General features: G+C 40.8%; 1 protein-coding gene and 1 long non-coding RNA gene across 2 annotated transcripts in view; one reads left to right on the top strand and one right to left on the bottom strand.

Annotated features, from left to right (window-relative positions):
* Positions 1-16,200, bottom strand: part of LOC130105548 (uncharacterized) — a 34,122-nt gene extending 17,922 nt beyond the window's left edge. Inside the window, exons 1-4 of the long non-coding RNA XR_008809628.1 lie at positions 16,055-16,200; positions 13,700-13,889; positions 11,983-12,159; positions 6,188-6,258 (exon numbers count right to left, since the gene is read on the bottom strand). This is a non-coding gene — a long non-coding RNA (uncharacterized LOC130105548). The remainder of the gene's footprint in view (positions 1-6,187; positions 6,259-11,982; positions 12,160-13,699; positions 13,890-16,054) is intronic.
* Positions 1-26,377, top strand: part of scn12aa (sodium channel, voltage gated, type XII, alpha a) — an 83,470-nt gene that overhangs the window by 31,507 nt on the left and 25,586 nt on the right. The window contains exons 9-16 of the mRNA XM_056271591.1: positions 5,874-6,015; positions 6,119-6,316; positions 6,632-6,808; positions 8,028-8,378; positions 9,202-9,331; positions 11,924-12,162; positions 13,703-13,876; positions 16,020-16,376. Of these exons, the coding sequence (XP_056127566.1) occupies positions 5,874-6,015; positions 6,119-6,316; positions 6,632-6,808; positions 8,028-8,378; positions 9,202-9,331; positions 11,924-12,162; positions 13,703-13,876; positions 16,020-16,376 (1,768 nt within the window). The remainder of the gene's footprint in view (positions 1-5,873; positions 6,016-6,118; positions 6,317-6,631; positions 6,809-8,027; positions 8,379-9,201; positions 9,332-11,923; positions 12,163-13,702; positions 13,877-16,019; positions 16,377-26,377) is intronic.

Below are 26,377 nucleotides of genomic sequence, written 5' to 3'. Positions count from 1 at the left end.
ACAGTGATGAACACTTCTTGCAAATACCAATGCAGACAGCTGAGAATAGCAAGCTTCTTGCTAAGATAGGCAATTTGGTTATTGTGAGTATTTGCAGCGTGTTTCTGTATTTGACTATTTGCAGCACGTTTTTGTATTTGGTTGTGTTGTGACTATTTGCAGCGCGTTTCTGTATCTGGTTGCATTGTGAGTATTTGCAGTGTGTTTCTGTATTTGGTTGAGTTGTGAGTATTTGCAGCGAGTTTCTGTATTTAGTTGCGTTGTATTTTCAGCTCGTTTCTGTATCTGGTTGCATTGTGAGTATTTTCAGAGCATTTTTGTATTTGGTTGAGTTGTGAGTATTTTCAGCGCGTTTCTGGATGTGGTTGAGTTGTGAGTATTTGCAGCGCGTTTTTGTATTTGGTTGAGTTGTGAGTATTTGCAGCTCGTTTTTGTATTTGGTTGAGTTGTGAGTATTTGCAGCTCGTTTTTGTATTTGGTTGAGTTGTGAGTATTTGCAGCTCGTTTTTGTATTTGGTTGAGTTGTGAGTATTTGCAGCGCGTTTTTGTATTTGGTTGAGTTGTGAGTATTTGCAGCGCGTTTTTGTATTTGGTTGAGTTGTGAGTATTTGCAGCGCGTTTTTGTATTTGGTTGAGTTGTGAGTATTTGCAGCGCGTTTTTGTATTCGGTTGAGTTGTGAGTATTTGCAGCGCGTTTTTGTATTTGGTTGAGTTGTGAGTATTTGCAGCTCGTTTTTGTATTTGGTTGAGTTGTGAGTATTTGCAGCGCGTTTTTGTATTTGGTTGAGTTGTGAGTATTTGCAGCTCGTTTTTGTATTTGTTTGAGTTGTGAGTATTTGCAGCGCGTTTTTGTATTTGGTTGAGTTGTGAGTATTTGCAGCGCGTTTTTGTATTTGGTTGAGTTGTGAGTATTTGCAGCTCGTTTTTGTATTTGGTTGAGTTGTGAGTATTTGCAGCTCGTTTTTGTATTTGTTTGAGTTGTGAGTATTTGCAGCGCGTTTTTGTATTTGGTTGAGTTGTGAGTATTTGCAGCTCGTTTTTGTATTTGTTTGAGTTGTGAGTATTTGCAGCGCGTTTTTGTATTTGGTTGAGTTGTGAGTATTTGCAGCTCGTTTTTGTATTTGGTTGAGTTGAGTATTTGCAGCGCGTTTTTGTATTTGGTTGAGTTGTGAGTATTTGCAGCGCGTTTTTGTATTTGGTTGAGTTGTGAGTATTTGCAGCGCGTTTTTGTATGTGGGTGTGTTGTGAGAATTTGCAGCGTGTGTTAGGGGTGGGCGATATGAGCAAAAATTCATATCACGATATTTTTCACTGTCCGGACGATATCGATATTATATCGCGATATGAGAAAAAAATCACATTTTAGTACACCTTAGTTAAATTACAGGCAAAATATGTATTTTAACAGTAGATAACCAGAAAAAGGTGTGCCATTTTATTGTGCCATTTTTTTTCTCAAAAAGTGCAAACGTGCAACATGAGGTAGGCCTGAATGCACTTATGTCTTTCCTCTTTTTGCTCGTCTTGTCATAATGAGAACCGGCAGCGAATGAAGACTTTATTGATTTCTGAGTGAGAGCCGTCTTCGGGTGTGCTCTGTCTCCGGGAATATCTGTTGTTATAGTTTTGCTTTTTTAAATTAGTTTTTATTTTAAAATCGTTTTCAATTTTGCTTTAAATTTCAGTTTAGTTTTAGCTAGTTTCATTAATGGTTTTGTTAGTTTTTATTTAGCAAACACATTTCTATATAGTTTTTATTTTATTTAGTTTCAGTTTTGGTAGTTTAGCTTTAGCAGAGCGAGCAGAGCACTTCCAGTGTAGACCAAAGCGAGACGTTTAATTTAAGTTTAATGTTTGCACAGATTACAGTTAACTCTTGTGCAGACATCTTAATAATAAAAATAAAATAATGGTTTGAGATTGAACAAAGCACCAAATAAATAGAACTTAAAAGTATGCAAGAAAAAAACAATGAACATTTTCATACAAACTAATTCATTAGTGTAAGGAGACAGAATAAAGGCCTACAGTTCGTACAGTATAAAACCCATTACGTCTATGGAGAGTCCCCACAAAGATAGTGGACCAGTGTGTGTGTGTGTGTGTGTGTGCGCGCTTATGTGTGTGTCGTGTGTATGCACGCGCTTATGTGTGTGTCGTGTCCTGTTATTCATAGCCTAACGTTACATTGGGGAAATGTCTCCACGTGGATAATATTATAAGCAGTAAATGTTTTGTAAAAACAAAGATAATAATAGCATTATAGCAGCTTTCAGCCTTTCAACCTTCATGAAAACATGACATCTCAAACATACAGTAGCCTAGAACTTTAACGTTTTTTTGTGCTTGACGAACTTGTTTTGGTGTTGCACACGCGTCTCGCAAATGAAACGGCATTCTAAAAATGCTGCGGTCAAGTTAAGTCAAACTTGCGTCTCATTACCTTGTTATTTCCCATTCCACCGCAAAAGATGCATCCTTTATGAACAGCCGCTTAGCACTAGCGATGTGTTCTACGTTACTGTCCTTCATTGAACGCGTCACAGGACAGCGGTTAATCGCCTCAGCAACTTCACGCGTATGCAGCGCCAAATCAGCCATTTCCTTAAACAGCGTATTCGATTCTATATCGTCATTAGTGTTAGTTGTAAAGAGTACCAAATTGAACAAAACAATATAACTGCAAAATTTTAATTTATGAATACGGTATCCTCGGTATCGCAAAATCCATATCATGGCACAACATAATACCGGTATTCACGTTCATACCGGTATAGCGCCCACCCCTAGCGTGTGTCTGTATTTAGTTGCATTGTGAGTATTTGCAGCGTGTGTCTGTATTTAGTTGCGTTCTGAGTATTTGCAGCGAGTTTCTGTATTTAGTTGCATTGTGAGTATTTGCAGCTTGTTTCTGTATTTGGTTGCGTTGTGAGTATTTGCAAGTGTGCAAGTGTTGTCAAACTGATGAAGATGTTTTCTTAATTTGCTTTTTTCATTTGCATGTGTTTTCTTCAGTTGCACATATTATTCACAATAACTCACTTCTCTCATTCGGCACACATCACTTTGGAAAAAACGTGCTACGAAAATACATGATTCTTTGCCTTTGCAAAACTGACCATAATGGTATTCCAGGGTGTTGCTATGCAGTTGCTAAGGTATTCAGTGTGGTTTGTAGTGCGTTGCTATGCAGTTGCTAGGAATTTTCTGGTCTGTATGGCTCAGGTTTCTTCAATGCAAGTCTAATAAGATTTGTTTGGTTGTTTTATAGTGTACCAAGCGAAAATCATAAGCCTACTCACGTATATTTAATATATAATAATAGCACACCTGCATCTGGAGCACAAATGGTGCCACAGTTTATGTTTAACAGAAACACAAATATATGTTTGATTGGCCTTCTGTCAAATGATTGCATCCTTGCTAAATTCTAAAGCAGCTGGTATGAAAAGTCAGCACTTACATGTGAGTGGGCAGAACCATCGTTTCAACCACTATTACTAGAGACCCGAGTACCTCTGTCCTCATGGCAACCTCAATCCTGACTACTTAATCTGTGAATTGACAGCGAACTGGACCAGACCTACAGGAAAGGAAAAACACAAATTACATCTCATTAATCTCTCAGTTTTTTCTCCTATAATTTTGCCTATAAGTCTCCTGCTTCTTAGATGTTGCTCCTGAGAAAAAGATCCCAGTAATCTTTAAAATCTTCAGCAGTAAATCTTCACTAGAACTAGAGCTTCAGAAGAGATCTCAAAAAGATCTCAAACTGTGCTCAGCGATGCCAGGACACCCACGTCTGCAAAGACCTCACACAGGAAAAGTTTATTGCTCAAATAATAAGACTAAATGGAGTTCTTAGGTATGTTTTATGAGTATCAACTTTGTCTGAGATGTTTCTTATAAAGCTTATTAGAAAAAATTAAAGTAGATACAAATAAGACAGCTGTTGTACAGATATAAAATTAAGTATAGATATATACAAGTATAGATACACTACTACCATTTAAAAGTTTGGGGTAGGGCTTTTTTTGTAAAGAAATTAATTATTTTATTCAGCAAGGATGCATTTAATTGATCAAAACGCTGTTCTTTTGAACTTAACTTTCTATTAATCAAAGAAAAAATGCATCATGGTTTCCACAAAAATTTGAAGCAGCACATCTGTTTTCAACATTGATAATAATCAGAAATGTTTCTTGAGTAGAAAATTAGCATATTAGAATGATTTCTGAAGGAGAAATGATGCTGAAAATTCAGCTTTGATCACAGGAATAAATTTCATTTAAAAATATAGAAAACAGTTCTTTTAAATTGTAATACTATTTCACAATATTACTGTTTTTACTGTAATTTTGATCAAATGAATGCAGCTTTGTTGAGCATTCTTTAAAAAAAATTTAAATCTTACTGACACCAAGCTTTTGAACGGTAGTGCATAAAGACATGTCAACAATTCTCTCATTAGTGCCTATTTTATTCTCCTTTCAGAGAATTTTAGGATAATCATGAGATAACTTTCTGCTTGGCAAACCCAGTACTGTAAGATCACTTCTCTTGTCTATGACACAGGTTGTAAGCATGGTATTGTACTGCACAGTATTATATAAACCTGTGTGTGTTTGAACACATTGTCAGGGAGATCATGTTTGCACAATCTCTCTCTCTCTCTCTCTGCCTTTGTGCGAGAGATTTACAGATGGCCTCGTTTTGCGGCTCTGCTGTCCAGCTGTTGGCAGTTCCATTACTAAATGATCCCACTGTCAGATTGACATGCGTCTGTCCTCTGCTTGGCCTGTCACTCAAACTTAATGTCACCATGGTAACCGAGAGAAAGAGGACTCAGGATGGTCAGGAGGAAAAAAATTAACTGCAACTCGATACCCATCTGTCTACTTATAATCTTGTTTTGGGACCTCAACGCATGTGACTGCTGTGCTGTCCGAGATGCTTTCATATCCTATAAAAAATGTATACACTAAAGTTCAAGAGTTTGGGATCACTATGTTGTTTTTAAAAAGAAACTGATACTTTTATTTATCAAGAACACACAAATGATCACAAATGAAAGAAAATATATTTCTATTTCTAATAAATGCTGTTAAATGTTTTTAACATTGATAATAATAATAAATGTTTCTTGAGCAGCAAATCAGCATATTAGAATGATTTCTGAAGACACTGAAGACTGGAGTAATGATGCTGAAAATTCATCTTTGATCACAGGAATAAATAATATTTGAAAACATTCAAATATAATTTTTTTTTATATATATATTTAAATTACAATAATATTTCACAACATTAGTGTTTGATCAAATAAATGCTGCCTTGGTGAGCAGAAGAGACTTCTTTTAAAATGTTTTATTTGTAAACATTTTAACAAACTCTTAATAATAATGCAATTAATGTCTAATAAAGGTTGGTTTAAAGCACTTAATTAATGTCATTTTCCATTATCTAATCTACTGAGAACTATTTACTGTTAATAAGTTGTTAACAAAGCATTATCTCATTATCTATTAAACTCTTTACATTTGAGCTAATTAAACAATAATAATTTGTTAATTACAGTTGAATGAAGAACTCACAATTTGTATATAGTCTGTTAATGTATTAAATTAATTGACTATAAACAAAATTTGCAAATGATTTGTACTTTATTACACTATAGTTATTATAAAGTGTTACCCTAATTTTTTTTTTGTGATAAAATATGTTTACGAACATTTAATCCATAAAATTATTCCCTGAAGGGAACCCTTTAAGGTTGTATAAATAACCGTTTCTTCTAAGAATGATATATGCTCCTATGTCTTACACATTATCATTCCCGCTGTTCAATATCTTCATGTTTCTCTCATACACAGGAAGTGCCCTGATGGGTTTGACTGTTTAAAGACAGGTCGGAACCCAAACTATGGCTACACAAGCTTCGACACATTTGGCTGGGCCTTCCTGGCTCTCTTCAGACTAATGACACAAGACTACTGGGAGAACCTCTACCATCAGGTACAAGCCTTGACATTGAACACATAATAACCTTTTATCACAGAGACTAATTATTATGACAAACCTCTGTACTTCTCCTCTGCTATCTTCCTCTCCGTGGCAGACTTTGCGGTCAGCAGGGAAGACCTACATGATTTTCTTTGTGCTGGTGATATTTCTGGGTTCGTTTTACCTGGTGAACTTGATCCTGGCTGTCGTGGCCATGGCATATGAGGAGCAAAACCAGGCGACCATCGCAGAAGCCTGGGCAAAAGAAAGAGAGTTTCAGCTGGCGATGGAACAGCTACGCAAGGAACAGAGTGTAATTCGACAACTATTCTTTTTAACAGTCTGAAATAAACTAGAATTACCTGGACCTTAAGTTTTTGTGTTGGCCCCGATCCGGCCCACATCTGGTACACGTGGATTCCACATGTACCAGATGTGGGCCGGATCTGGACCGACACTATGTCGCTGTCAGGGCTGGATTGCAAATGTTTCTTAAAATGACTGAAATGATGTTCTTTTCCTAGCAACTACCTAAAATGTTTTGCTTTGCACTGCAAGAACTTAGTTATTATACTCATTGCAAATTCAGGTCATGCACGTCTGATTTGTCGGTTCTCTTTGGTGTCAGGCATTAGCAAAACAGCGTAGAAAAGACGCTGAGATGGCCCTGGCAGTGGATTTATCTCCGTCAACCTTCAGTCGGAAAGACTCTTTGAAAGGCCAAAGTAGACCGAGATCCCACAGAACGCTGTCAGAGGAGACGGAGGACAACATTTTGCCAAAATTTGACCCGTTTGATGAGAAAGTAAGTATTTCCAAACTATTTCAGACCTGTTTTATTTATATTTGGCTTTAAGGAACACTTTTTTATGATTAAGAAACAGCATTTATTAATTCTAGTTCATGGATAAACTAATGTTAAGAAATGAGACACATTGTAAAGTGTTACCCTTTAGCACATTTAAAGCCCAAAATGAATATAACAGGAGAAATATACACTGGCGGTCAAAAGTTTGGAATAATTAATATTGTTTAATGTTTTTCAAAGAAGTCTCTTTTGCTCACTAAGGCTGCAATTTTTTTATAAAGAATACAGTAAAAACAGGAACACTGTGAAAAATCAATTTAATTTAAAATAACTGTTTTCTATTGGAAAATATACTGAAGTATAATTTATTTTTGTGATACAAAGCTGAATTTTCAGCATCATTACTCCAGTCTTCAGTGTCACATGATCCTTCAAGATCCTACAAGATTATTTGATTAAATGATAATCTTTAATATTTGACAATACTGTTTTACTGCATTTTTGCAGTACCTTTAGTCAAAACTTGCCCCGTGTTTGGGGTAAGATCTTTCTTTTTTTAAATAGAAATTAATACTTTTATTCAGCAAGGATGCATTACATTGATTCAAGTGACAGTAAAAAACATTTATAATGTTACAAAAGATTTCTATAATCTCATCTTCAAATAAATGCTGTTCTTTTTATCTTTCTATTCATCAAAGAATCCTGATATTTTAATAATAAATAACAATAATAACAAAAATATTAAGCAGTGACATTGATAATAATAAGAACTATTATTAAAAATTGATTACCAATGTCAATTAATTGCAAATCAGCATATTAGAATGATTTCTGAAGGATCATGTGACACTGAAGACTGGAGTAATGATGCTGAAAATTCAGCTTTGATCACAGGAATAAATTACATTTGAAAATATATTCAAATAGAAAAGAGTTATCTTAAATTGTAATAATATTTCAGAATATTTCTTAATTAATATTAAGCGTAAGAGACTTGTGTGTCTTAAAATATTAATTATTCCAAAATTTTGACTGCCAGTGTACTGTATATAAAATCTTATTAAAAAGTTTATACAAAAATAAATAGCGCACTTAACCTAAAGTATAAAAATACCATATTTTCCACATAAAACTGCTTCTGTCTTGCTATACGAATGTTTTATATCATCTGCCTAGTTCTAATCTCTCTTTCAAACAAACTCTTGTCCTCCAGCCAGCTCACCCTCTGCTAGCCACTCTCTCCTCTCATCCTCTGAGCACTCGTCATGGAAGCCAACTCAGTATCTTTACCTTCCGGCCGCGCAACAGTTCCGAGGCCGACTTTGCAGACGACGAACACAGCATCCATGATGCGGGCCGGAGCCGAGCGGGCTCTATGGCGACTCCGTGGCACAAGCGGCGTACGGGCAGCATCAGGAGTCACTCCTCGCAGGTGTTCACGCCCACCCTCACTCTTAACGGCAGACTGAACCTTTCTCTGGACCAGAACGGCATCACCAGCATCGGCCTGCACACCCCAACCTCTTTTCCAGCGTTCAGTATGGAGCAGGTCAAGGAGGGCACGGTATGGTCTTATCTGCATCACACCACATTTACATTGATTAAAAAACCTGTATGTTTGTCCTCCAAAGAACACAAAAGTAGTTATCGAGGAGAATGTCCAGACAAGTCTATCCAATTTGATTTCATTCAGAGTGGATGGTTTTGTCCCAAAAGTTAGTAAGGAATGCATTGCAACAATCTCAGTGAAATAATAAGTGCAGTAATAATAATTTTATGCTGAAAAATATCAATTAAAAAAGTTCAATCCAATTAAAAATGGACTGTTTTAACCAATATGTGTATGCATGCTTGGCAGCTTGTGTCAAATTGGTGACTTGTATAGCGCTTTTCACAATAAACATTGATTCAAAGCAGTTTTACAGAAAATCATGATGTAAATATTTATAATGTCTTAATATTTTCATGTCTTATAGTTACATTTAGCAGATTAGAGCTGGGCGGTAATATAGTTAACATTTTGTGATGATACAAGCAGTCATGCAGTTGAGATTTGCTTCATAGCATATATTGCTATGTGAGTGTACTATGTACGCGGATAAATAGGAGTACAATAACTGGAGAAAATATAGTTACATTTTGCAATGAAAATAAGAAAAATCAGGCTATACAATATATACTGCTTTCCATTAGTGTACTGTATGTATGCAGATAAAGTTAGATATAATATGTATCCAACTTTTATTATTTCGCTGGTCGATAAAATAGTTTAAATTTTTCAACAAAATGACAATCAAGCAGTTGAGATTTGCTAGTCTCAGCGCTTATGCTGCTTCAGAAGGGAGTTCACTAGGATTTGATGTTTTGATGTTCATTTTGATTGACAGGAGTCAGTGTGTCAGACTGAACAGACCCCTGCAGCTGGCAAGCTGACTGTCGACATGCAGGAGGACGTCCCGCCCCCTCACAGGAAGAGAGGACTGAGCTCTGTCAGCTTCTTCAGTGACGCCATGGACGGTGTGATGGACGAAAATTATAAAAAAATAAAAAAAAACAGACAAATGAGAGAATTTTTGACATGCTGTAGAAGAATAGACATGTGCTGCGTCCCAATTCGCCTACTTGTACTACGCCCTAAAAGTATGTACTCTTTTCGTGAAGAAAAAGTACATACTTTTGAGTGTGTAGCAAAAGAATAGGCAAGCTTTGGGACATACTACTTCATCATATTTAACGGACAGCTCTGTCGCGTGCATCCTGTCACCGTAAACTGCCCTGTCAATCATCCTGTCACCGTAAACTGCCCTGTCAATCATCCTGTCACTGTAAACTGCCCTGTCAATCATCCTGTCACTGTAAACTGCCCTGTCAATCATCCTGTCACCGTAAACTGCCCTGTCAATCATCCTGTCACTGTAAACTGCCCTGTCAATCATCCTGTCACTGTAAACTGCCCTGTCAATCATCCTGTCACCGTAAACTGCCCTGTCAATCATCCTGTCACTGTAAACTGCCCTGTCAATCATCCTGTCACTGTAAACTGCCCTGTCAATCATCCTGTCACTGTAAACTGCCCTGTCAATCATCCTGTCACCGTAAACTGCCCTGTCAATCATCCTGTCACTGTAAACTGCCCTGTCAATCATCATGTCACCGTAAACTGCCCTGTCAATCATCCTGTCACCGTAAACTGCCCTGTCAATCATCCTGTCACCGTAAACTGCCCTGTCAATCATCCTGTCACTGTAAACTGCCCTGTCAATCATCCTGTCACCGTAAACTGCCCTGTCAATCATCCTGTCACTGTAAACTGCCCTGTCAATCATCCTGTCACTGTAAACTGCCCTGTCAATCATTCTGTCACTGTAAACTACCCTGTCAATCATCCTGTCACTGTAAACTGCCCTGTCAATCATCCTGTCACCGTAAACTGCCCTTTCAATCATCCTGTCACCGTAAACTGCCCTGTCAATCATCCTGTCACTGTAAACTGCCCTGTCAATCATCCTGTCACCGTAAACTGCCCTGTCAATCATCCTGTCACTGTAAACTGCCCTGTCAATCATCCTGTCACCGTAAACTGCCCTGTGAATCATCCTGTCACCGTAAACTGCCCTGTCAATCATCTCGTTAAAATCCTCCATTCAATCTAATTTAATTTCCTACAGTTTCGGAGAGAAATGTAGTCGCACGATCATCTGCCAGTCGTGGGTCTTTCATGCGGAGAATCTCCTCATGTGTTTGCAATTTGAATGTAATGATGCATTTAAAAGTTAATGGCTATAAACGTATCTTTACAAAAGTTCACAATGCTGCTGCAGATGCAATAAAATGTGGACAACATTGAATAAATACATTTTCGTCAGGTTAGATACTGATAATTAGTCACTCAGACAGACCCCTTTATCTAAACCTCTCTACATAACCGCCGGACTCGCGCGTCCTCCATGTCTGTAGTTTTTTTTTAACACTTTTCACTCGTGTTTGTAGTTCTAACCGAATCCTCGTCCAACGCGCGATGGGTTGTGGGCAATATCAGCCGTTAGAGTGTGCATCGATCTGCACCTCAGATATATAGTAGACCATCCAGGTATCTTTGGAACACTCATTTCAGCATACTACGATTTGGGACGTACTAATTCTATTTTCGAATACTATTTTGGACGGATATTATGCGAATTGGGACGCAGCAGTAGATGTGAGAGTATCAATGTGGATATCAGATCATATCAGTAGTAGATCATTTGGTTTTAGAAGAATTTTATGAGAAATATTTGAGTTCACATTGAGATCTCTAACTTTTCTTAGTTTGCACACTTTGGTATCTTAAAGTTGCAGTCGGCAAGTCTGGCAGATTGAGTGGACTTAGGCAAAATTTTGAATGTTTACAACTCTCATGCCCCTCCCCCACTATCAACGGATACCCTCCCGCCGAGTTCTTGCTCGTCAGTGCGTGTGCACCAGATTTTCTGTGAACACCATGGAGTATTTGGAGGTATGCTGCCCTGGCTAATCTACCGATAGATTGCAAATGCTAACGTCATTTATACTCTAAATGAGCTTACTTGATTTGTTAGTGTTTTGAAAGCGAGATACATCCGCCATCACTCTTCGTTACTGCGCGAACTTCCGGCGTGTGCATGTGATTGTAATGTGCGCGAGGGGTGGCGTGTGCCCGATCTGTGATTGACAGTCAGATCTCACACCCCCCTGCGCTGATTGGATCCGATGATCCGGGAGCTGTGGATTTTTGCAAAACAAATAACACGCTCCAGGTGGAGTTAGAAGCTCGGGTTTTTTTCTAAAACCACTTTATTTATGTTGTTCTGTCGGATTATAGTGTCGATTTCACTGAATATGATCAAAAAAATGTTGCCGACGGCAGCTTCAACAAATCTTAGCACAGTTTGAGACCGTTGAACTCTCTTCTTAAACTCTTTCTCATGAGACAAATAGTGAGAAGCAAAAATGAACATTGATTGCTCTCGCTTTAATCTCACTGCCCTCAAGGAGAAACAATTTATCTATTGATTTAGATGCCTAAAATATCAACTATCAGCTTAACGTCCTTAATGTTACTTATTTATTGTTTTCCATCTCTTCTTTTAGAACTTGAAGAGGCCCATCAGAAATGTCCTCCATGCTGGTATGAATTTGCGAAGAAGTACCTGATTTGGACGTGTTCTCCAGCCTGGCTGAGAGTGAAGGACGCACTTAAAGTCATGGTGATGGACCCCTTCTTGGACCTTGCAATTACCATTTGCATTGTTCTCAACACATTGTTCATGGCACTGGAGCACTATCCCATGACTGATGAATTCAACAGCATGCTGAGTGTTGGAAACCTGGTGAGGACAATTACAGTAAAAGTGGCGCTCTGAAAAACGTGGTTTGTTTGAGCATCTCAACCAGCCCTGTTTCTTCACTTCTTCTGAATCTGTAGAATTAAACCACTGGCCTACAGTACCAAGGCTGCATTTATTTGATTGATATTGTGAAATATTATTACAATTTAAAATAACTGTTTTATAAGTAAATATATTCTAAAATGTAATTTATTAGTGTGATTGCAAAGCAACATTTTCAGCATTATTACTCCAGTCTTCAGTGTCACATGATCCTTCAGAAATCATTCTAATATGCTGATTTGCTGCTCAAAAAAACATTTCTTATTATTATAAATAGCTATGTTTCCATCCAAAGTTGCAAATTTAACTTGTGCGCTAAATTGGAATATCAGAATCAAACAAAATTGGAGTAAAACATTTGCGAATGAGGCATGGGTTTCCATCCCATGTGTTCCCATCCCATGTGTTCAAGGGAACAAAATTGTTGTTTCCTAGGAAATTGGCACAAAATATCTGTAATAAAAATGGAAGTTGCTGCAATCGGGGAAGCTATCATAAATGACTTGAGTCTCAGAGCGTGCAGACGAAACGCATTAAACGCATTTATCATGTTCTCTTGCGTTCGGATGCTGGTGTTTGGGGACGCAATCATGTGACACCTCTGGGAGGGATTCGGGAATTAAACTGAATCATTCTGTCGACAGACTTTGGCTCAGGAATTTCAGAATGATTAAAACTTTTGAGATATGTGCAATGATTAGTCCACTGGTTAGAACAGTTATTCAATCACATCCACTGTTGAGAGAAAGTCATGTGAGTTTTTTGTTGAGCATTGAGGGATTTATTTGGTAAATGTTTATGCACGTCGTCTTATCGGATAAGAAAAATGTATCTGCCTCAATTGATTCGTGCATACGTTTTTTTATGCTCATTTATTTAATTTTTGCACATCTTGGTGTTTCCATCCAGTGTTTTTCTTTATGCGATTTCCCAAAATGTACACAAAAATAACTGGACAAAAACAATATCAAGTGAAAACTGATACAGTTTGTTTGTAAAGATGTATTTTTTGGCATTTTTGCCTTTTATTAGGACAGTAGCTAGACAGGAATTGAAGTGGGAGAGAGAGAGAGAGAGAGAGAGAGAGAGAGAGAGAGAGAGAGAGAGAGAGAGAGAGAGAGAGAGAGAGAGAGAGAGAGAGGGGAGGGGATGCGGGATCGGGAATGGTCCACGAGCCGGGACTCAAGTTGCCCGAAGCACAACGGCACTACATGTCGGCTCTTGCCGACGAGTCTTTTGGCGCCAACAGAAACTGATACAGTTTTTGTTCAGGATTCTTTGATGAATAAAAAGTTCAGAAGAACAACATTTATTATTTTTATTCACAATATTATTGTTTTGACTATATTTTCGGTCAAATAAATGCAGCCTTGGCAGGCATAGACATCTTTCAAAAACACTTCTTTTGTTATTATTATTATTCCAAACGTTTGACCTGTAGAGTATAATTTTTAATGTAAGTTTTGTTCTTGCTTACCAGGTGTTCACTGGAATCTTCACAGCGGAAATGATGCTGAAGATCTTTGCTCTGGATCCGTACTATTACTTTCAGCAAGGCTGGAACATCTTTGATGGAATTATCGTTAGTTTGAGTCTGATGGAGTTGGGCCTTTCCAATGTGGAGGGTCTGTCTGTCCTTCGCTCGTTCAGACTGGTAAGTTTTGATCCTGCTTGGAAATAGACATATTAAATTCTCTAGGACAGCAGTGGATTGTCACATGCACAATGTATGAGAATGCCATAAGAGACCTGTCAATATTTTTGAGCGAATCATTGAATCAGAGTTTTGAATCAGTTAAAGGGGGAATTCACTGCTGGCAAAATGGGCTTTTGTAGCCTGGTTAAAACCAGACCATTCTCAGTTGTAACTGAGTTATGGTCTGGCAAAGCGTCATAGACAAATCATTTCCAGAGGGGCGTCACCAACGGACGTCGCGGATAGACCTAAACCCAATCAGAGCGATGCAGGAGATGACGTATGCAGAGCGGCGGAGAAACATCTCCGAGTGTTGTTCTTTGCTCGGTTTTTAAGTAAAAGGAAACGTTCAAATCGCTTAAAACAGACGCGATAGCTGATGCGAACGAGTGATGTTCGACGGCGGCATCCATCTTTGTAATGTAGGCTACAAAATCTGCTTCAAAATCCCAGCGCTGTCGTCATCGTGTAAAGCCCGCCCCAACGTTTCTGATTGGTGCCTCGATTTCGACGGATTGGAAATGAGCTTGAATGAGCTCTTTGCCAGACTAACTTTCAGAGCAAATCTAAATTTGCTGGCAGTTGTCTGGGTTTTCCCAGGCTAGGGCTTTTGATATAACTTGGCTATCTACGCTGTAGAGAGGCAAAAAAAAAAAAAAAAAAAAAAAATACTGCTACGCGACCAGAGAAAACTGAGAAAAAGGGCTGTGGTGTTCCCTTTTGCCTGAACCTTCAATACTCACAATGCACTTTTGATTTTGGTGCCACCCCTCTGTCGATTTGATGTTTAAAAAAGCCCTGGAGCTGTCGAAAGTCCACCAGATGATGCAAAATTATTTGTTTTGTGTCATTCGGTGGAATTTGCTGACAAATGATCAGGGATATCTGGGATCAGGTATCCCTGCTCATATTTTAATTTAAATATGCTGCAGATATTGTAACAATACAAAGCTGGCTGAAAATCAGCAAATTATCGTAACACTCACATACTTATGGGTCTCAAGACATGAAAGGATCATGAAACTAGTTTAATGTCATTAGAAAACTTAATGGCCAACTAAAAAGCGCATTAAAACCATAAAGATGAAATAAAATTTCAGTGTTACTTAATTTTATATTGCCAGCAAAATTACTGTGAATATCATGAATATTTGATACATTGCTTTGAATATTAGTATGCATCATTCAAAGATGACAGCTTTGAAAGAAAGAAAAAAACACCATAGATTTACACAATTAAGATTTGTACTATCCCAAAACCAAAAATGGGCATCATTTCACACTTGATCTTGATCCTTGGCTCTAAAACTGTAGTCTGTAATTAAGAGGCATAAGTGTATTTGACACACACTGAATCCATTAGTGCAGATAGCCCATCGACACATCTGTATTCATGTGATGAAAAACAGTGCGCGTGACAAAGGTGGCACGCAGAGTCCATCGGGACTTGTATGACCCCACGTGACCTCAAGCGTCTTACAATTCATTAACAGATTAAAGCTGCACAGTGCTTTTAACATCCCTTTATATTGTGACAATAAAAACAGTAGTTAAGCAGCGCTGTGTGTACATTAAAAATTTGACTCTTTCATGGCTTCACCCACATGTGCATATTTGGCTGGGCAGTAATCCTTTATCCATTAGTGAGATTAAATATGTTAGAGTTGACATCTCAAAAAGTGGATTATAACTTTCTTTTGGTTCGACATCAGTCGCATTGCAAATTAAATATAGGTCATGCTTTAGCTCAAATAAAATGACCAGTTAGATGCATTTACATGAGGAAATATGTATTTGATTGCCATACAAAATCTGATGGTTTGCAATTTGGATTATTAATTTAATAATTTGAGAGAGATTATAGAGTACAGCCAAAACATATCTCGCAATTTAATTCAACACGAATGCATTCACAGCTTCTGAAATCTGATGTATTTCTTGAGATATTCAAGGAGAAAAAAAGCAGCCGATACTGAAAGGCGTTTTTTTTAGTCTGGAATCAAACAAGCATGATAAGACCAGAAAGAATTTACTGAATTAATTAGGGTTATTTTTATTTCATGTTAACTATATTGATACATGTTCTGTATTTTGTCCTCAGCTGAGAGTTTTTAAACTAGCAAAATCGTGGCCCACCCTCAACACACTGATAAAGATCATTGGTAACTCCGTGGGTGCTTTGGGGAACCTGACGCTGGTCTTGGCCATCATCGTCTTCATCTTCGCTGTGGTCGGCATGCAGCTGTTTGGAAAAAACTATCAGGACTGCGTGTGCAAGATCAGCTATGACTGCACCCTTCCTCGCTGGCACATGAAGGACTTCTTCCACTCGTTCCTCATCGTCTTCAGGGTCTTGTGCGGGGAATGGATCGAGACCATGTGGGACTGTATGGAGGTAGCTGGACAGCCGCTTTGCATTCTGGTCTTCATGCTGGTCATGGTCATAGGAAACCTGGTGGTGAGTACGAGTGTTTTGCTCAGATTATGATAATGAGATGCTGTGGAATACTTGATTCTGATTGGTCAATCACGACATTCTGCAGTAAAACATCATTTAGCAATCTTTTTCTTCACAGTCTGGATTGCTGTATGAAGATGTGATTGATCAGAGTGGGATTATCCATGTTCCTAATAAATGCAAATTCTTATTTTATCTAGTAATACTTTAAAGCACCTAGGTTTGTAACAAATTTGCATAATGCCCGCCTATGGTCTTCATTGGCTTCCCTCGAACAAGGTCTACTTTGACCCGCCCTCAAACACTGTAGTTGTAGCTGAGGCCTGGAAGAGTTTGGTTCGTGTTGTCAACATGTGGAGAAGATGCTGTCTTCTGTGCTGCGAATGCAAATCCACTTTACCGCACTTCCAAAGGATGAATTTATACTGTAAAACTGACGCCCACGTTACTCTTCGTATCACTGTGTGTGTGTGTGTGTGTATACAAGTGCTGAGAAAGGTCTGGATCTGAAATTCAGATATGGTAATAGGCGTTTCTTTTCCAACACGTGTTGTAAGCGGTGGACCAATCACAACAGACTGAGCCATCTGACCAATCACAGTAGGCTCTCGGAAAGGAGGGGTTCAGAGTGACCAAATCCAAGACACTTTGAGAAAAGAGCTGACGCTGCAATGTATATTATGAGAAAATTAAAGTGTTTTTTTGATCTTGGATGCATGTAAACCTATTGCAGGAGATCTCAAAACAAAATTAGGAACCTTTAAAATAGCGTAATAGGGACACCTAGACACGAGTCACGACCACAACCCATCCCTGAAGTGTCAGCAGAAATTGTGTCAACTAGACTCTCATCGAAGGCTTGATCAATACGACAGCCATTAGCACTGGTCCTCAACAAACTCGTCTCCATACCGGCGTGATGTCTCTGATCTTAAACCAGATGGAACTGGATAATATTCTGATTGTTCCAAACCAATCTGACTTCTGTCCTATAATGCAGCCTGAATCATAATCAATCATACACTGCTCGTTTGTTGGCCAGAGGAGAACTGGCCCGACTGAGCCTGGGTTCTCCCAAGGTTTTTTTCTCCATTCTGTCACCTGATGGAGGTTTGGTTCCTTGCCACTGTTGCCTTTTTCCACTTTTGTTGCCATTGGCTTAGCTTGCTTAGTTGGGTACATTAAATTTAACATTTAATTTAATATTCAACAAAGAATATAGATCTGCCTGCATTGACATTATTATACAAGAACTGAACTGAGCTGGACGATGACATCACGGTTTACTCCATAGCGACTATATATAAATATATATATAAATGAACTAAATTAATAACTTTTTTTAAACAAAAATGAAACATCACTGAACTTACTTAAGCTGGACTGTGACACTGTTTTCTTCTGGAAACAAACTTTGTTGCATTATTTCCTGTTATCTCTCTAAAGCTGCTTTGAAACAATCTGTATTGTAAAAAGCGCTATATAAATGAATGTGACTTGACTTGACATAAATTCTACTTGTTTGAATAGTTATTAAATAAAGAGGAAGATAAAGGGGTAATTTCCCCATAAATTAAACACTTTTCATCGACTAACCTTCTTGTCTTTTCCAAAACAGAAAAAAGAAGGCGTTAGGCAGAATGTCGAAGCTAATAAGAAAGTGAATGCATATTTTATACTGACAAGCTGACAATGTTTAGCGCTGGCGTTTAAAGATTTCCTCTACCGAGATCGGATTATTATTGAAATGACTCTATGAAGGGGTCATGATGTCTACTGAACTCCTGACTCTCAAACGTTTAGACATCATCACAATCGATTATTGACTAGACAAAAAAAAAAAAAAAAAACACCACGAGAAGAAACACAGATCACATACACAGAAGTTTTGCATCTTAAAACACTAAATTGCCATAAATTTGCAGAGCTCAGTTTGTATTCTTTTTGAGTCTCGAATTATCAACTAGTTTCTGGGAGGTGTGGTTCATTATTCTTTAAAGTGAAATATATATTTTAAAGGGATACATAAGATGGCATTTGAGAAAAATTACTTAGGCCTAATTCTCCCAGATGTTCTTGATCCAGTCATGACTAAAAACTACCTCCAAGAAATTAGGGTCTTTTCCCAGAAAATAAGACGCCACTAAGCTTTCCTTCCTAAGTTTTCCTGTTTTGACATGATGACTGTCCTAAAAGAAGACACTGATGATGTTTCAAAGAATGAAATTGCTGATGTAACAAGCACAATTATTTTCAAACTTTATAAAATGGCTTTTAAAATAGTTAGCCAAAAATCACAAACATTAAAAATCATTGGCCAAAAGGTGTGGGAATCCTGGTTTACTGTGTTTGGCAGATTGTAAACAAAGGAAACCTCAGGGTAGATGCTATAGGGTGATGCAAATGGAAACAAGTAATTGAGGGATAGATACAGTTGGTTTATTGGCTGTACAGTTGTTTCTGCACTAGAGAATACTTTTTGGAAAGACGTTTTCAATACGTTCCTTTCTAATGATTGACAACAATTTACACAAAAGTACAACCTATTGACTGTCCCTCAAAGTAATGTTTTCCTGGATTAATAGTGCAAACTCTCCCTCAAAGTAATGTTTTCCTGGAATAATAGTGCAAACTCTGACTAGCAAAGAAAAAACAGCACATTTTAGCCTTTATTATTTTACCCAGAAGTCCCCTGTTGTGTGTTGCTTGGAAACGCATTCAATAGGTCCACAGGCTTGTGCTTAAGCGTACTGAAGTACACTGTTATCCTATTCTGGATTTTCCAGCTCAAAATTGGCAACTTGTGTACTCTATAAATGTTGTTAAAAAAATAAAAACAGCTACAGAGGCAGCTGTTTGACATTGGTAATTCATTCACAATTCTTTTTAAAGCCGGGTAGAAGGGTAGAGAGCATGGATATGTACAATTGTGAGGCACTTTGTCCTTTCTGGAATACTAGACAGAAAAGGACAAAAAAGCCTCACATCTCAAGTGGTGTGAAGGTCTCAAATTAAAGTCACTAAGATGACATATGGTCCAAAATTATCAAATGGCCATTTCTACAGAAAATGTGCGTCTTTTTGGTGTTTGTTTCAATTTAATCACAGACCACACTTCATCGAACATCATTTTACAAAGTACAATCTTAAATCTAAACTGGGTCTGACCTTCAGCATAAAACACAAATTGCAATAATATTTTCTCACCTATTGACCTTACAGCAGTGCCATCTTTGATTTTTAAAGGGAATGAAAGCGAGGCTGTGAGGGATAGACATAGCCATAGGTACATCTCTTCAGTGGGTTGTACTGTTTTTTAATGTGTATTTGGATTGTTCTGTCGACAAAACACTGCAAAAATACCTTTCCAAGGAATTTCAGTAGACAAAAAAGTCCACACACCATGAGCTGTGGAAAATTATAAGTGATCTACGATGAGATTGAAAATACAGTAAGTCTATCTCTCACAACCTTGCTTTCATACCCGTCATGGCGCTGCACTGAATAAGGCCTATTGTGACATATTTCTGAGCTACATAAAACAGCTTCTCGAACAAGAAAGAAAATGGGGCAGGACTTGAACTTATCCATCAGCGATCAGGTTGCCTCACCCTCACGCCAGTAAATAAGGACGTGGGAGCAATGTTCCCTCTAATTTTTTTTCTTGCTGAGCAAAACTTTTTTCTATTGGGCGGACATTTTTCGCCACCTGAGCAAAAATATTCTTTATACTCGACCTGTACAGCATACGTAGAAACACAATGGTTTCAACATTCAGTTGTAACTTTTAACTTGAATGTGCCATTTCTATGTTATTTGACCCTTGATGCAACTTCGAAAACAAGCTTCTTAACAAATTAAGAAGTTACTAAATGAAGCACATTTTAGGTTACCTGATTTTTTTTTTTTTTACAGTGCTGTTAACTGTACAGTCTTTACCAAGAAATCCTATGAAAAATAATTTACAAAATCTTCTGCAGGACAGTTCAATTCTTTACAATAATAGAATATAGTATGGAAGAAAATTAAGCTGTTACACTGAGATAGTTTGGGAAAACCATAAAGTGTTTTTGTAGAGTGAATTAATTGTATACAGGAAGCATTAAATCATCAAAGTTAAATGATTGTTTATTGCTTATGAATTTCCAATATTTTCTTTAGCAGGGGGTTTCAAACCTTTTAATGGCAAGGAGCCCTAAACAATACCCTTGTGAGATTCTTTATTTAGGATTATAATATAATAAAATATAGGCCTAATATAATATAAAAAAACGAATTCAAGTATTTGAAGTGATATAATATATCAGTTTAAATGCTTCAATTTGTTTACATATTATATTATTTTAATATGAAAACAAACTGAAGCATTTAAATAGATCTAATAGCTAAATATTTTCAAGAAAAGTGAATGTGAACTCTTTTATAATCTAACCATGCCTGAAACTCCCCCACACACAAAAACATCTATTTAAACTAATGTATTTTGAGTTTGCACGCGGGTGGGTGTGTTACCGTTCTGTGTTCATCAACCGTTATTTCCACCACTTTAATCAAACCACTCTTCTTTAAAACATGATGATGTGATTTTATTGCACGTCTATGAGTTTCTCGTTGCCTCTCGTATTGAGCTATTTGGTCCGCACACACGGCTCACTGCCAATCACACGCGCTCACATCATCTTTCTATGAAACCTGTAAACTGCATTCACCAGTTCCCCTTCAGGGACTACCGCTGCGTGTAATCGCAGTGGGAACGCCCCCCAGCATAGCGCGTCTGAAGCATGAATGAAATCAGTCAATGGAGCGTCACAGCGAGTGACGTCACCGACCAGGAAGCTATAAATATCCCCTGAATACACAAGCCACCAGCTTCTGTGTGTGTCTGATATCTTTCGATTGTGTTTGTCTGATTTTGTCAGGAGTTTTTCACTATATATATATATATATAAAAAAAACAAAATGAGCGAGCAGTATAGAAAGTGTGTTCCCCCCTGTACACGTTACATCACGGGTGGGGATTCTCACGAGTTATGTGTAGCTTGTTTGGGAGTTCAGCATGCCCAGTCGGCTCTCGAGGGAGTCGATTGTGAGCATTGCGAGCGCTTTCCTTTGAGAACTCTGCGCTCGCGGCGATCGCTCTTTGAGGAGAGTGGTTTGTTGCGAGCTCCCCAGGGCTCGGGTCCCGCTTCTGTTGAGGCAGAGCGGCGGCGCTTGACTTGGGGTTCGCAGATGGATCTCACTGGCGACGCTGAGACGGGCCCCGCCCTATCTCAGCTTTCTCCGGCGGGATCCAGTGCCTCTCACCCGGCTCTGGAAGCACGCGCTGCGGCGGTTACTTCCGCCCGGGTGGAGGCACATGATGATGTGGAACTTAGATTATCCAGTTCTGAGGATCTGGATGTCGAAAGTTTGGCATCAGAGGAAACTAGCTCACTTCATTATACTGCTGAAGAAGGTTTGATGGATGTGTTATCTCGGGCTGTTGAAAAACTCAGTATTGAATGGCCAACTGATAGACAGGAATCTAGAAATAAAAGCAAACTAGATGATAGATTTCTCTCTGCACGTCCTCAGCCTTCTCGCCGGTGCTTAACGTTCTTCCCAGATCTTCATGCTGAGGTTTCAAAGACCTGGGTTAGACCGGTTTCGAGCAGAATATATACTAATCAATCCAATGCTTATGGTAATATTTTTGGTGCAAAGTCTGCTGGATATGTGACGATGCCGAAGGCGGAGGAGACGCTCGCGAGCTATCTCTCTCCTGCCTCGGCATCTTCGCCTAAAGCACCGGCTCTTCCTTCTAGACCACTAAAAAATACTTCTGTGCTGGTGGGGAAGGCTTACTCGGCGGCTGGGCAGGCGGCTGCATGTTTGCATACAATGGCCATTATGCAGGCTTATCAGGCTGACCTGCTCAAAGATGTGTGTGAGGGGGGAGAAATTTCGGCAGATATGATTAATGAGCTCAGGCAGACTGCTGATCTCACTCTCCGGGCCACCAGGGAGACAGCTAAATCTGTTGGCCGGTCTATGGCAGCCATGGTGGGCACAGAAAGGCATTTATGGTTGAGTCAAACCTCTATGAAAGAAAAAGATAAATCTCTCCTATTAAATGCTCCCGTTTCGCCTGCGGGCCTCTTCGGTGACGCTCTTCACTCTGTCACTGAGAGGTTCCAGGAAGAGAAAAAACAGGCGGCTGCTTTTCATAAGTTTATCCCTCTCAAAGTGCGCGTCACTGGGGCTGCTGAGCGAGGGCAGTCCCAGCCGTCGAGTTCATCTTCTAAAAGAGCACAGCAGAAGCGGAGTGTCGCGTCTCGTGCCCCCCCCCCCCCCCCCCCCCCCCCCCGCAGACAAACTGGAGGGACGAGGCGGGACGCTCTCCGGCGCGACCTTCTCGGGGCAGGACTGATCTGAGGACAGTCATTGTCGCCAGGAAGGCCGCGTCGAAAAAGTCCTGACGGGCTGAACGTCAGGACTCTGAGGGTGGTCCCCATCGGGAAAGACTTGAGTTCGCTGCTCAAAGACACGGCGCCCTGTCTTTCTCGATGCCCTCAGGGGTCTGTTCTACTAACCCTGCCTATACAGGGCGTAGAGAGACTCGGCGAGCGATTTCCCGAGGGACGCTCGCCCCCTCCGAGGAGGGTTGTGGAGTGCTCAGACCAGCTGTTTCCTGCCAGTATGTTACAGGGCGCTGTGTCTGTCACTCGGGATGTTCATCCAGAGGCCAGCCTCGAGAGGCTGGTTCCCTTAGTAGAGTTCCTGGCGGAATGGGAAATGCTTCCCAATGTTTCTCAGTGGGTCCTGAATATTATAAAGAACGGGTACGCTATTCAGTTCAGAACACGTCCACCTCGGTTCAGAGGGGTTCTGCCCACGGTGGTGGGCCCCGAGCAGGCTCTGGTATTAGATCAGGAGGTAAAAACTCTGCTGCAAAAAGGGGCTATAGAACGGGTTCCTCCGCCCAGCAGGGAGTTAGGATACTACAGCTGGTACTTCATCGTTCCGAAAAAAGATGGAGGGCTGCGTCCCATTCTAGATCTGCGTCTCTTAAATCGCACTGTAGGGAAGCTCAAATTCAAGATGCTCACTCTCAAACAGATCGTGTCACAAATCAGATCCGAGGACTGGTTTGTCACGATAGACCTAAAGGACGCTTACTTCCATGTATCCATCCTCCCTCAACACAGGAAGTTCCTGAGGTTCGCTTTCGGGGGCGAAGCGTACCAATATCGGGTTCTTCCGTTTGGCCTAGCACTGTCACCCCGCACGTTCACGAAGTGTATGGATGCAGCTATAGCCCCGCTGAGGCTGCAGGGCATTCGTATTCTGAACTATATAGACGATTGGTTAATTCTAGCTCAATCAGAACAGCAGGCGGTTCGGCACCGCGATGTCGTTCTTGCTCACATCAAGAGGTTGGGGTTGAGGCTCAACGCCAAGAAGAGTGTTCTTTCTCCATTACAGAGAACCACTTTTCTCGGTGTAGTGTGGGATTCGACGACGATGCAGGCACAGTTGTCACCTGCTCGTGTTGCTTCGATTCTCGCCGCAGTAGATCAGGTCAAGCTAGGCCAGTCGTCCACTGTAAAACAGTTCCAGAGACTGTTAGGTCTCATGGCAGCTGCGTCCAACGTGATACCTTTTGGCCTCCTGCACATGAGACCGTTACAGTGGTGGCTCAGAACCAGGGGATTCTCCCCGAGGGGAAATCCGTTTCGCATGATCATGAGTTCGCGACGATGTCTTCGCGCCCTGGTTATGTGGAAAGATCCTCGGTTTCTGTCCCAAGGCCCGGTGTTGGGGGCTCCTTGTCGTCGCGTTATGCTAACGACAGATGCCTCTCTCACGGGGTGGGGGGCGATCATGAGTGGTCGCCCAGCTCGGGGTCTGTGGGAGGACCATCACCGTCTATGGCACATAAATTGTCTAGAGATGTTGGCAGTGTTTCAGGCTCTGAAACACTTCCTCCCAGACCTAAGGGGCCACCATGTTCTTGTTCGAACAGACAACACATCGGTGGTCTCTTATATCAACCATCAGGGGGGTCTGCGTTCTCGCCCACTTTACAAACTGGCACGTCAGATTCTCCTATGGTCCCAGGGGAGAATTCTTTCTTTGAGAGCTATTTATCTCCCAGGGTACTTAAATCAGGGGACAGACATCCTGTCAAGGCAGGGGCCGAGGCCCGGGGAATGGAGTATTCACCCCGAGGTGGTGGAGCTCCTATGGGAACATTTCGGTCGTGCCGAGGTAGACCTATTTGCTTCCAGAGAGACATCACATTGTCCACTGTGGTTCTCTCTCAGCCTGCCAGCCCCACTGGGGTTGGATGCGATGGTACATCCGTGGCCGAGGTCACGTCTGTATGCTTTTCCCCCGATCGCTCTGCTCCCGGGAGTTCTGGAGAGGGTTCGCCGGGACGGGCTCAGTCTTCTGCTAATAGCCCCGTTCTGGCCGGCCCGAGTATGGTTTGCGGACCTAGTGTCTCTCCTCGACGGCTCTCCCCTAGAGATACCGATCAGGAGAGATCTACTCTCTCAGGCGAGTGGGTCGATCTTTCACCGCCGCCCAGAACTATGGAGGCTGTGGGCTTGGCCTCTGAGGGGGCCCAGCTCATAGATTCTGGTCTCTCGACTGAGGTCGTTGAGACCATCCTCCAATCCAGAGCTCCCGCCACAAGGAAGTTATATGCCGCGAGGTGGAAACTTTTCACCTCTTGGTGTGGAGAGCGCCAGCAGGACCCAGTTAACTGCCCGGTTGGTACAGTGCTGGATTTCCTGCAGGACCGTCTCTCCACAGGGTTATCCCACTCCACACTGAAGGTGTACGTGGCGGCCTTAGCTGCTTACCACAACCCTTCGAGCGGAGGTTCTCTCGGGAGACACCCACTTATATCTCGCTTCCTTCGTGGCGCCTTGAGGCTGAGGCCTGCAGTTCGCACGAGGGTACCAGCTTGGGATCTGGCCATCGTCTTGGAAGGTCTCTCCCTAGCTCCTTTCGAGCCCATCGAGGAAGTTTCGGAAAAGTTCCTTACACTAAAGACTATCCTTCTTCTTGCTATCTCGTCTCTAAAAAGAATTGGAGATATTAAAGCACTTTCGGTGGCTCCCTCGTGCCTGGAATTTGCTCCTGGTATGGTAAAAGCTTTTCTCTGTCCGAGACCAGGGTATGTTCCTAAGGTACCAACCACTTCGGTTAGACCTATAGTACTGCAGGCTTTCTGTCCTCCGCCTTTTTTGACGTCAGACCAGGAGAAAATGAATTTGCTGTGTCCCGTTAGGGCTTTAGATGCGTATGTCCACAGAGCTGCCCTGTGGAGGAAATCAGAACAATTGTTTGTCTGTTTTGGGTCACCTAAGAAGGGGTGTCCAGCATCTAAGCAAAGGATGAGCAAGTGGGTGGTCGAGGCCATCTCGCTTGCTTACGGTTCGGCCCATCAGCCTTCACCTTTGGCTGTAAGGGCTCATTCCACCCGGAGTATGGCTGCTTCTACAGCTCTTCTTTCAGGAGCTTCTCTTCAGGACGTTTGTGATGCGGCAGGCTGGTCCTCACCGCACACTTTCGTCAGATTTTATTCCCTTGACCTTAGCTCCACTCCTGGGGCTCAAGTTCTCTCGTCGGCTTGTGTCTCCTTATGACACACGACGGGGATTTGGTCGTATGGGGATGTGGGTATTGCGTTCCCACTGCGATTACACGCAGCGGTAGTCCCTGAAGGGGAACGTCCCGGGTTACGTATGTAACCCTAGTTCCCCGAAGGGACGGACGCTGCGTGTCCTGCCATACTCCCGGCATCCCCTTGGATCGCTTGCTTCAGTAACATTAGAAGCTGGTGGCTTGTGTATTCAGGGGATATTTATAGCTTCCTGGTCGGTGACGTCACTCGCTGTGACGCTCCATTGACTGATTTCATTCATGCTTCAGACGCGCTACGCTGGGGGGCGTTCCCACTGCGATTACACGCAGCGTCCGTCCCTTCGGGGAACTAGGGTTACATACAG

The sequence above is a fragment of the Rhinichthys klamathensis genome, unplaced genomic scaffold (genome assembly GCF_029890125.1).
Source record: "Rhinichthys klamathensis goyatoka isolate OS25496 unplaced genomic scaffold, OSU_Roscu_1.1 h1tg000323l_1, whole genome shotgun sequence".
Taxonomy (NCBI): Eukaryota; Metazoa; Chordata; class Actinopteri; order Cypriniformes; family Leuciscidae; genus Rhinichthys; species Rhinichthys klamathensis.
This window is presented reverse-complemented; position numbering and strand designations above follow the sequence as displayed.